At 45.5% G+C, this 12,566-nt stretch overlaps 1 protein-coding gene across 1 annotated transcript in view; it reads right to left on the bottom strand.

Annotated features, from left to right (window-relative positions):
• The window catches only part of ANXA2 (annexin A2), a 44,267-nt gene that overhangs the window by 21,691 nt on the left and 10,010 nt on the right, over nt 1–12,566 (bottom strand). The window contains exon 3 of the mRNA XM_066635090.1: nt 9,978–10,077. Coding sequence (XP_066491187.1) covers nt 9,978–10,077 — 100 coding nt within the window. The remainder of the gene's footprint in view (nt 1–9,977; nt 10,078–12,566) is intronic.

The raw sequence follows: 12,566 nt of genomic DNA on the forward strand, positions 1-12,566 counted from the left end.
GCAGGGAAAAGATGGGGTAGCACCATGGAGGAGGTACTTTTTCTGGTCTCCACCCACCTAATCCTCTTCAGCAGGAGGACCTGGAGGGCAGTCTTCAACAGAGATCTGAGAAACTGGCCCAGATTCTATGGAATTATTATATTCCTTTAATATTATTATATGCCCTTACTGCAGGGAGGAGAAGGGGAGACTGACAGCTCTCCTAAAGCCCATGGCTGAGCTGAGATTTCAGCCTCGCTCCCAAGAAGTCACTTTCTACAAAGTTTGATTCATCTAGAACAGCATCGCCTAGGATGACTGGCAGTAGATCTCTGAGGTATCAGACAGGTATCTTTCCCGGCCCTGCCTGGAGATGCTAGCACTTAAACCCAGAATCTTCTGCATGCAAATTAGGTGTTCTCCTGCTTTAGTTATGGTCCTATTCCCCCCCCCCCCCGTACTCTTAGCTACTATACCCGATTTGCTACAAGGGGGAATGTCACTTGGTGATAAAGCTCATGCTTTGCATGCAGAAGGCTCCAGGTTCAATCCCTGGTATCTCCAGGTTAAAGGATCTCAGCCAGGAGGGCTGGGGAAGACCTTTGTTCAAGACTTCAGAGAGCTCTTCTGTGGCAATGCTGAATGAATCAGATTCTTGCTGAGAGAGACTTTAGACTTTGATGAACAGCTGCCACTCAGACAATTCTGGCAGAAGTTGACTAAGCAGTTGATAGTTGCATATTGTGACACCTGGACCATAAACTCAGTGGCACCTCCCTTCTGTATCTAAAGTGGTATAGTGGCTTAGAGCTGGAAGAAACTGGTGCAAATCCCTTCTCAGCCATGAAGCTTCTTGGGTGACCTTGGGTCAGTCACTATCAGATCAGAGACCTTTATTGGCATCACAACTATCTCTCAGCCTATCTCACAGGATTGCTGTGAGGACAAGAGGAGGGGAGGAACAATGTACACCATCCTGAGCTCCTTGGAGGAAGGGTGGTACAAAAATGTGAAAAATAAATTAGACAGCCATCTAATTGAGATCTTGACCCTCCTGCATCAACTCTGACACTGAATCCCAATCTGAGTTCCCAAGTTACAGCCAGAGATGTTTGAGCTGGAGGTGGAGAAGGTATTACTGACATTTTCATCCCTTGTATTCCTTCCCCCTTAAATGAAGGATCTCAGAGCCATACAAGGGTTTTTTTGTACTAGCCTCACAACAGTCATATGAGTTAAGCTGGGCTGAAAGAGAATGAATGGCCCATGACTGCCCGGTAAGCTTCTCAGAGGGCAGCATCCCAAATTCACCATCAAGGACAGCCACCACTTGGGCCCAATGTACAACCCCCTTCCAATGCAGGTATAAATTCTATTAAGCATCTGTGCTCCTTACAGGTCAGTGAACAATGCCAGACTAGTAAGTCACCTGCTTGACAAAAAGTCTCGCTTGCAGGTATCATTATATGTGTATTTTCTCTGAATTATTTACCCACGCGTTGGCTCGGTCATGTCGTGAGAATGGATGATGGGCGGATCCGAAAGGATCTCCTATATGGAGGACTCGTGCAAGGAAAGCGCCCTACAGGTAGACCACAGCTGCGATATATCTGCAAAAGGGATCTGAAGGCCTTAGGAGTGGACCTCAACAGGTGGGAAACCCTGGCCTCTGAGTGGCCCGCTTGGAGGCAGGCTGTGTAGCATGGCCTCTTCCGGTTTGAAGAGACACTTGGCCAACAGACTGAGGCAAAAAGGCAAAGAAGGAAGGCCCATAGCCAGGGAGACAGACCAGGGACAGACTGCACTTGCTCCCAGTGTGGAAGGGATTGCTCCCGAATCGGCCTTTTCAGCCACACTAGATGCTGTTCCAGAACCACCTTTCAGAGCGCGATACCATAGTCTTTCGAGACTGAAGGTTGCCAACATGAACATGAATTTACCCACAAATACAGCCTGCCAAGACATACAAGCCAAGGCAGGAAGGGGGTGTATGGCCCAGAAGAAAAGAATCCCAATTTCACTAGCCAGCCATGCAAACTACAAAAGACAATTAATGGGCATCAGTCTGGGCCAAAGCTCTTAGGGGTAGTTTCCCTTACATCAGCTTTTTTCTTTAGCATCAGTCAATTTAATTTCTTAAACTACTTTAAAAAATAAACTAAAAACAATTCACTGGGACTCTCTGAGCAAAGCCAGCAAAAATCTTCTCAGGCAGTTTGAAGAATAGTGCCACATTCTTGCCTCAACACATTTTTCCCAAGAGAGAGATGTCAAACTTGTTTCACCTGTAGCTTCTGAGAACAGAAGCTTTCCCAAAACTAGTTAAAAAAAAAGTTGGCTCAAGTAACTTTTTTTTAAAGTTAATGCATACAAAAGCACATCCAACCAGATGACAGATCAATTAGCATACACCCAGCAAGTAGGCCCATTCATTTCAATGGAGCTGTACGGGGGGGGGGGCATGGAGCCAACTGAGGTGATCACCTCTGGAGGCAGACTGGTAGCAAGGGCACCCATGTTCATTGTTCCTCCACCACCATGGGCTTGAAAAGGAAGAAAGGAACAGAACAAGAAAGAAAGCGTAGAAGAGAAAGTGTGGTGGGTTATCTTCTGCTTCACACTTCCATTCCCATAAGAACAGCCCCACTGGATCAGGCCATAGGCCCATCTAGTCCAGCTTCCTGTATCTCACAGTAGCCCATGAAATGCCCCAGGGAGCATACCAGATAACAAAAGACCTGCATCCTGATGCCCTCCCTTGCATCTGGCATAAAAGCGACTTTTTCCCCCATCTTTCCTTCCAGGACCCAGGAAGCAAAAGGTGCGTCAGTGGCTGGTTCATTTCTGGATAAGAGGATGGGTACAGAATTTGGGACAGCATCTCAACAGCTGGGACGTCATGGGCCAGCCCTACAGGACTACTTTGGTCCTGATGCCACTTGTAAAGAAGGTAAGGGCATGGGAATGCTAGTTGGGGTTGAGTGACTCAGGCACCCAAAGTCCCTTGGGGAAGCCCTTACTCATTTGCGGGTATTTCCCAGTGTTGATTTCAGCTGCAGGACTTACAGAGACTCGGCATTGTGACACAGAGGTTAGTCAATGCATGTGGCCACATGATCCAGAAATATTTTCTGCAGTCTCAGAAATATTTCAGGCAAATGACAGAATGAGTCAAAAACAAATGACCTAGTCTTTGGGCTGTGCGACAGGGATCAGCAGTGTGGGTAGAGCAGGGGTGCCCAAGTCCTGGCCCTGGGGCCACTTGCAGCCCTCGAGGACACCCAATGCGGCCCTCAGGGAGCCCCCAGTCTCCAATGAGCCTCTGGCCCTCCAGAGACTTGCGGGAGCCCACACTGGCCTGATGCAACTGCTTTCAGTGTGAGGGCGACTGTTTGACCTCTTGCATGAGCTGTGGGATGAGGGCTTCCTCCACTGCTTGTTGTTTCACATCTGTGATGCAGCAGCAGCAGCAAAGGAAAGGCTGGCCTTGCTTTGTGCAAGGCCTTTTATAGGCCTTGAGCTATTGCAAGAACATCATTCATTCATATAAGTTCATCTTTAATATATTTTTATGCATAATATTTCTTATTATGAAATAAAGATTTTCAACTTTACATTTACTTAATGCAAATAGATGTAAATTTATTCAAATTTTAAATGTAAATTAATTCTTTTCTTCCCCGGCCCCCGACACAGAGTCAGAGAGATGATGTGGCCCTCCTGCCAAAAACTTTGGACACCCCTGGTTGTGAGCCTGGATTTGAATCCCAGTACGGCCGTGAAGCTTGCCCAACAACCTCAGGCTAGCTACACAATCTTGCAGCATAACCTAAACCAGAACATTCCTGTGCCACCTCTGTACACTGATCTTGCCTTCACCAAAGACACATACATATACATTTTATTTCTTCTCTGTAATTGTTGGAATGCACTGTCAGAAGGAACAGTGCTAGACATTAGCTTAAAGTCACAGTAGATGCTTTAAAAACAAGGTATTAGAGCAAACTTGCTTGCTTTTACTCAGTCAATGGATACTGGATTGGGCTCTCTTGGAATCAGGACCACAGCATGAGAAAAAAGGGGAAGGTTGACTCTCTGCCCTTGCCATGGTCTCAGTGCAGATTTCCCATAGAAGAAAGCTCCCAATAGAATCAATTCACCTTTCCCATGCCATCCTTCAGGGAAAACAGCTAAAGGGGCATGGTTCCAGATCAGGACCACAGCAGAGGGTTAACCATCCTCAAGCTATAAGCCTGATCCAGCCATTTAGTGATTTTTTTAAAGTATTCTGGCCCTAATCATGTGCTTAAAGCAGCCTCTACTTTGATCCATAGCTGGCTTTAACACATTTCTGCCTGGCCCAGAGGTGTACACATTTGGTCCCTGTTGCATATATGCACAGTTGGGCAGAAATGCCTTAAAGCAGTGTTTCTCAAACTGTGGGTCGGGACGCACTAGGTGGGTCGCGAGCCCATTTCAGGTGGGTCCCCATTCATTTCAATATTTTATTTTAATATATTAGACTTGATGCTACTATGGTATGCAACTGCATTTGGGGAATGTTACAGACCTGTACTTTTAACAAGCTTCTATGTATATTCTTTTAACAATGACAGTAAATGGGACTTGCTCCTGGGTAAGTGTGGGAAAGATTGCAGCCTAGGATTGTTCAAAATTTTCCTGCTTGATGATGTCACTTCCAATCATGACATCACTTCCGGTGGGTCCTGACAGATTCTGACAGATAAAAGCGGGTCCCGGTGCTAAATGTGTGAGAACCACTGCCTTAAAGGAACAGCCAAATTCACAGAGAGGGAATAGTTCTATCAGTAGCTATTAACCCTTTTTCCTGGTACAGTTCTCCTCCTGGAAATTAAACCCCCCCCCCCCATGTTCAGGTTTGCTCCCAAAATGCTTAACTCCCTCCCAACTTAGCCCCAACCAAATCTGAAATGCACACAACCCCTGCCAGCTGCCTTCTGGTAAAAAGGGACATCAGCAGACATAAGCACATTTCTCAATTGACTCATTCTAGCTAATGTACAGTTTGGCCTACAGCCCAAATACATTGAACTGAAATAACTGCAAAGCCTTCCCATTTATGCCTCCTTCCATTTCCTTTGTTGCCTCCCTTGTGCCTAAGCCAATTTTAGATTGTAAGGCCTTTGGGACAGAGAGCTGTCCTCTTCTACTTTGTTAAAGTACCACGCATGCCGATCTAAGTCATATCATAAATCACAGCATGTGGGAACAATCACATGCAAATGCATCCATTGGTAGACATGAGGTGGTGTCCCATTTCAATCCTTTTATAACAAAATTCAAGATTAGTGACAAGGAGAGTAACAAAAAATACTCTTATCCAACCAGGATGGGGAACTGGTTAAGCAACAGCTATCAGGTGAAAGAGAGGGATGCTGGGAAGGGGATTGGAAAAGCCATGCAGAAGCCAAATCCTCAGGTAGAAATGCCAAGTTTCTCTGTCCCCAAGATAAAAGGCACAGGTCTGTTTGTTGCTCTGAAAGTGCATGCAAAAAAAGCCCTATCTGCACAGAACAAGAAGATACCAGAAGCAGGATGCTGACTCAGAGCTGCCAAAACATAGGTGGGGCAGTGAGCTGTTCATTAGAGAAACACTCTGTGTGCCTGCAAACCTTACAAAAAGGAACATGATTAAAGGCACTATGGTATTTCCATTCTCAAGTTGCAAAGCTCCAATCATTTCTGGGAACACTATTCTCTCCAGGCAGCAAATATCCCTTACATTTTGTTTAATGTTAGCTTTCTAGGTCCACTGAGTTTGATTACCACAAGGGTGACTGGGCTTTTGGAGGCAAAGGGAGAAATGCTTTCAGACAGAAGGCAACCGGAGTGCATCTTCCAAAGGGGGAGGTTACTATAGCTCTGCCCTGTAGTAACCTCCTGGAAGCTTAGTCAATTGGACATGGTAAACTCCACCTGAGCTGCAAAAGTTAAAATGATATTATGGCCAAACCACTGTGAAGTGCAAGAACCTCTTCTTTTGTTAACATAGTGGGCAAAGCTGAATGCCTTATGACAGCCATTTTCAACCACTGTGCCACAAGTGGTTCAGAGATGTGACACAGGAATTTGGGGGAAGGTCATTTATTAGTAGGGCCAATGGGAGATGTGAGCCTCCCCCCCCCTTACTGGCGCATGGTGTGCCTTGTCAATTTTCAAAAACCTAGTGGTGTGCCTTGACCATTTTAGTGCCTTGTCAGTGGGTCATGAGACGGAAAAGGTTGAAAATCACTGCCTTATGAGCTCAGAAAAGGTATCCTCACTCACACTTTGATAACCGATTACCTTTGCAATTGCACAATGGTGGTGTTTTACATTAAAAAGGTGGCACATGGATTATACAGTATTTCAGTACGACATCTCGCATGAAAAAGCACCCACACGCACTGCACCTGTGTACACTCCGCAACAATATCTGAATTCTAAAACCAAAATCACAATAATTATGCAGATTTAGTGGGACAGAAGGAAATAGAGAGAAAAATACATGGGGAGGCATGTGCATGCATTGCTGGGGTCAGGATAACTTTTTCTTCCATAACCATGAGAACTAGGAGCGTGCACGTGACCAAAATTGAGGGTGCTACTATAATAATCTCTGCACTCAGATGTATGAGAGACATAAAGCCTCAGTAAAAGATTTACTGCATCGACTTTTTTTTTGTAAGTTTCAGGGAGTGACTTCCTGAGCATGCCAGGCAGGCATTAAGTACATCAAAAGCTGAACCCCTCCAGGCTTTTTTGTTCCCAGTTACAAGAAACACCACTGACATGCACAGACATGTGCTAGTTTCTCACTACCCTCCACAAAGTATCCAACCAAATCCACACTGCGTCAAGAAGCAAAACACCAAGGTCACATTTGCGCTTCCAGCATTTCTTAAATCCTGATTTCTCACAGGCTCTCCTTTTGGTCAAGCAAGGGAAGAACTATCTGTTCTACACAACTAACAGGGCAACCCTATGCACGGTTTTCTGGGAGTAAGCCCCAGTGAACACAATGGGAGTGACTTCTGAGTAAAACATGTATAGGATTATGTTGTAAACCCAGCAATCTAGATCAAGCCACACATAGGGCTGCAATGCAACAGGCTAAGCTCTGGGCTGCGACACCAAATTTACACTGCTGCTTGTGCGTGCGAGGAAGGAGGAAATCACAAAAATCTTTTGAAGAAAAAAGTTGGAACTCTGAACTAAGACTTGCCCAATGAATAACTGAGGACCCAATCCTATCCAACTTTCCAGTACCGGTGTAGCCACGATGCAGTACCAAGGTAAGGAAACAAATGTTCTCTTACCTTGAAGAGGCCTCTGTGATTGCCTCCCCACCACAGGATGCAGCACACGCCCCATTGGCACAGCACCCCATTGGAAAATTGGATAGGATTTGGCCCTGAAGCTACTATCAGTTTGTGTCTGAATCTTTAGGCCAACCATCTACTGTGCCCAGTGTCTGCAAGGGTAATATACAGTACACTGGTTTACAATTGGATACAACTCTACACCTGTGTATTTTGTTTTAAGGACTAGGGTAGACATTACAAGGAACCATTCGTTTCCAATCCTGAGCTTCCCTCATATTGTTAACAAAGGAGAATCAATGATTAAGGTAGTATAAACCTCCCTACTCACTCTATTGCCCCTGCAAGACATCTTCCTCAATGTGATGAGTTGGGGGGACGGATGAGCAGCATCAAGACAAACTGTTTGCAGGGATTAGCTCTGGCAGATGGAAGGAAAGCTAGGCACACTGCTGCAGCCACCTTTCCTCCCACCCCAAACTTCACATTCTCAGCAAGCACAGAGTTTGGATCACGTTTGTCGAGATAACGTCTTGTTCAGCTCCAAGGCACATCTAGGAATGTAGCACCAAGTTCTCCTCTACCAAGCCACGGACTGGAACAGGAAAGTGGTTGGTTGGTCAATCACTTATTTCTTAAGATTTCCTTCTGCTGCAGCAAAAACAGCTTGCCAAGACTACAGCGTGGAAGCAAGGGTTCCTCAAGGTTAAATCTCTTAATATTTGCAAGGGGTGGCCTTATAAGCCATAGAAAATTAGTATTGGGCAGAGAGGGTCAGGTCTCCGTTGTATCAGAGCTTCCACCCTAGAGAAATCCAAGAGATGAAAGGCTAACGTCAGCATTAAATCACATGCTGGAGCTCTCTTCAGAGTCTATCTTTGATCTCAATACCAGAAGGCTTTTCTTGGCCTTAATGTTCAGTGGGCAGCCATCGATCACAGACCTTCTCTCAGCCTAATCTACATCCCTGGATTGCTGCAAGACAAAAGTGAGGAGAACTCCATGTATACCAGCCTGAGCTCCAGGCAGGAACAGAATACAATTGTGATGGAAAACCAGATTGGTGTACTACAGTAATTACAGAAAGAGTGGGAGAAGAAACTCTGTCAGTGCAGCTGTCTGGTGCAGTGTGATGTAGTGGTCAGAGTGCCGAAAGACTGGGGGGGGCATCTAGGTTCCGATGCTGCTTGACTACAAAGATCGAGACGTTTTAATCAAGAAGTTCAGTTGAGACTGACACTTTTACTCAGCCTGACCTTCTTCATACATACAAAAGAAACAACATTTAGAGACTGGGGGACAACCCTTTGCTGTCTCAAGTAGCTTGAAGAAAGTGCTGGATAAAAATGAGATCAATAGGCAGTTTAATTCTATAGAAGATCCAGATTCCTTTTGCAAAGAGCAATTTGTTCATTCTAGTTGTCAGTAAGTGATAAAGGCTTTTTTTTTTTTAATGGCAGCAATTACATTGTAGTGCACCCGCTTCCAGTGTTGGCAGTGGACTGCAGACGGACAAAGAGCAAGTGAGGGATTTACTGGGGAAAGGGTTGTTTAGTGAGAACACTTTCAGTTCAAGCAAGTTCAGAGTCAAGCCAGATGTTCCACTAATGTGCAGCTGCTGTTTTTGATGGCAGCTGTGAGTCTAGCCCCATCTCCTCCTCTGTGCAACTTATCCACACTTTCCAGGCTGGCCCATCCAAAAGATCAGCAGAGGCAGCAGATTAGCATGAGTGGCCCAACTCCACCCAACCCACTGCTCCTCCTCCTGGATTGGAAAAGGAAGGGGGAAGAGAGCAGAAGAGGAAGTGCCTCCAACACAGTAGACCACCACTCTCTTCTTGCCTAAAAGTGGTGGGTTACAGTACTGGAGACACTTCTGTTCTCTTCCCTCCTTCCTTTTCCAATCCAGGGACTGGGAGGCAAGGCTGCAGCATACCAGGTAAGAGGAAGTAGCACTCAGGTGCCAGGAGGTCTTTGCAAGCAACAGCCAAGAATCCAAGAGTATGAGGCAAGGAGATGCAAAATGCAGAGGAGGCAGGGAATAGTGACTGATGGGGGGCCATGACAAATTAAATTCCACTAGATGTTATGGGGTGGGGTAGATAAACTATACATGCAGCAGTCATAATCAACAACAGCCATGCACTTGGCATGGCATCTAGTTCAGTCCTTAGGTCACAGTCAGATTCTACCACTGTTCAATGACAGATAGAAATCAATGCATTTGAGGATACTGTTGCTTTGGGGAACATGTTAACTGCAGTCTTGGACCTGAAGTCAGTCAACTTCTGTATTCTTGAGGGTCAGTTGATTTTCCAGGCAATGACCTAGGAGCCAGAGGTGTTATTTCACTATAAACTGACCTCCGTGCAGGCAGACCAAGATCCAAAGTGAATGCTGCATCATGTCACACTAAGAGTATCACAATTGCAGAGCAAGTTTTCTCAGGAACCGTTCTAGATATACAACCACCATTACTTTGCCTGGGGTTTTCAGCCTCTTAATGCCTGCTTGCAAAAGGAGATGGGCGTTCAACCAACTCGAGAAATACAGCTGCTGTTGGATCAGACTAAATGCTGATTTGGCTCAGTGTCCCTTTTCCTATTATGGCCAGCCCAAGGTCAAGAGTAGTTGCCGGCTTTTCGCCCATCCTACCTTTGGTTTTGATGGCTGTTTCGAGGGCTGCAGCATCTCTGTCTGCATCAAAGTTTGGATATGCCTTGACTGTGGCGTAGGCACTCAGAGGGAGAGAATGCTAAAGGGAGAATAAAGAGCCACATTAAACTCTCACATTTATAAGGAGTTCATCATCATTTGACAGGTACACATTACTCTTGCATGAGAAAAGTCACTGCAATTTCCATAAGTATATTCTCTTTAACCAAGAGTACAGATTATTACCTTTATCCCCTTCATGACCACCCTGAACAGGTGCTACAGAATTCTGCCCATGACACCCTGAACAGATACTCGGGAGATAGATGACCAGCATCCCAACTCCTGCATATCCGTTGCAGTTTCTCTTAGCAGACCATATAATCTCAAACAGCCCAGCCTGCAACCATCATACCTGCTGCCCATATCAACCTGATCACCAAGGTCAAATTATTGGTTGGCAACCTTCAGTCTGGAAAGACTATGGTATAAGCCTACAGCACCCGGTATTCCCAGGCAGTCTCCCATCCAAGTACTAACCAGGCCTGACCCTGCTTAGCTTCCAAGATCAGGCATGTGCAGGGTAACAGTTGCTGTCACGGAAAGGGTATCAAGGTCAAATGGTGAACTTGCATCTATCTGTTGTGAGGTCAGCCCCCCAAGTACAACTGTTCCTATTAATGCACCCCCAAGATCTCACTATGCAAATATTCCAAAATCTGGGAGGGGGGGGAGAATCCAAAATCCAAATACTTCTGGTTCAAAGCATCTCAGATAAGGGATACTTAACCTATCCAGTTCAGAAGTGGGGAGGGGGGTGATGACACGATGCTGGGGTAACAGGATGGCATCACCACATCACCCCGCTCCTAACACCAGGTGGCCCTGCTATACGACTGGCATAAGGTCCAAACTATCAGAAACAGAACAGGCTAGGTGAGGCAAGCTCACCAAAATGAAAGGAGCCATCAGTGGAACCATCAGAACTTTCTTTGAAGGTAGGAGCCTCCAGATGGAGGAGGGCATAAACTCACTGAACAAAACACACAGCCGCACCACAGACACTTACACACTCCCATCTCAGTCAAGGCAGAACCTAGCCGACTGCCACCTCAGACACAGTATGCAGCTTTCCAGAAGAATCTGCTCATTTTCACTGCCAAAGCCAACAGTAAGTGGAAAAGGGTAAATGTCCCTACAGAGAAGCAAGTGGGCCAATGAGGTTCCCAAAACAATGTGCATGCTTTTGTTGTCAAATGCAAAATGCATTGGGTGGGTTTCATTTGAACCAGGCAGGCCAAGGTTTCTTGGAAAGAGGTTTCCCACACATCTGATAACTTGGGAGGGGGAGTGGAATTTCCACTCTCTGAATCAGAACTAGAGGCGTTTTTAAAACTCCAGCACCCAAAATAATCTGTTTCATCAATAGTGGATGCAGAGGAAAGGAGTTCTGAATTGGGACCATGGCGTGAGTGAAGTCCCCCTCCCCAAGATCATGGTCCTAATCTGAACTGGGTCCCCCCCACAGCAACTATTGACAAAGAAAATTAAGTCTGTCAAAACCAATTATGTATAGCTTGGCCATAAGGGCAAGAACTACAGCCTGTTCTCATTATTCGCTAGGGTTAGGTTTCCGGAAACCCCAGCTAATTCACAGATAACAAAGCATCGATCCTATGGGATCAATGGGGTTAGGTGCCAGGGGTACCCTAGGGAGGAAGGAGTACTTCTCTGCCATCAGAATAAATCTGCAGAGACCCTCAGAAAGCCAGCAGAGTGCAGCAGGAAATACCAAAATATCTCTGAATGCTGCAGACACCTTCCAGAGGCTACAGAGACCTTCAGAATGGTGCCCATGACCAGCGTGGACCCCTTTAAAATGGCTGGTACCAGTCATTTTAAAGGGATCAGTGCTGGTCGTAGGTGCCATTCTGAAGGTCCCTGCAGCTTCTGGAAGGTCTCTGCATAGTGGATAATGAGAAGTAGGCAGCAATTCTGCCCCTCGCAGATTGGCTTTATTGAGGGCGGGTACAGTCACACAGTTTATATGTGAATTCACTGTCTGAATTCGCCTATCATTAATGGGAGTCACTGTTCGGAGGATATCTGAACATGTGAAGCTGCTTTACAGCAGGTCAGACTATTGCTCCATCCAGTTCAGTATTATCAACACTGATGGTCTGGACAGCTGTTGCCAGTCAGGCAGTTTCTTTTAGCTATTCTTATTAAAAATATTGAATTAAAAGTATTCTTATTAAGAATATTTAATATTCTTAATTAAAAATTAAAAATATTCTTTTACAATATTTTAATAATTCTTATTTAAAATATATGCAGAGGATACATTCCTCCCCCCCCCGCCCCGGATACTGCAAACCACAGATAAGAGGGATCCCTATCTCAACAGTTACCCGTGCCCAACTGTGTGCATTACCTTTGATTACACAGGCCAACACACATTTTGCTTCCTTAAATGTTACACCAATTCCTGGGTATATTTGGGGTGCCAGTTCCAAAAATGGCATCTGTTTTTCCCTATCATATCTAGTTTGGAGACAAGGCATAGCCTCTTTAGTGAATGGTTCAAGC

The sequence above is a fragment of the Tiliqua scincoides genome, chromosome 8 (assembly GCF_035046505.1).
Source record: "Tiliqua scincoides isolate rTilSci1 chromosome 8, rTilSci1.hap2, whole genome shotgun sequence".
Taxonomy (NCBI): domain Eukaryota; kingdom Metazoa; phylum Chordata; class Lepidosauria; order Squamata; family Scincidae; genus Tiliqua; species Tiliqua scincoides.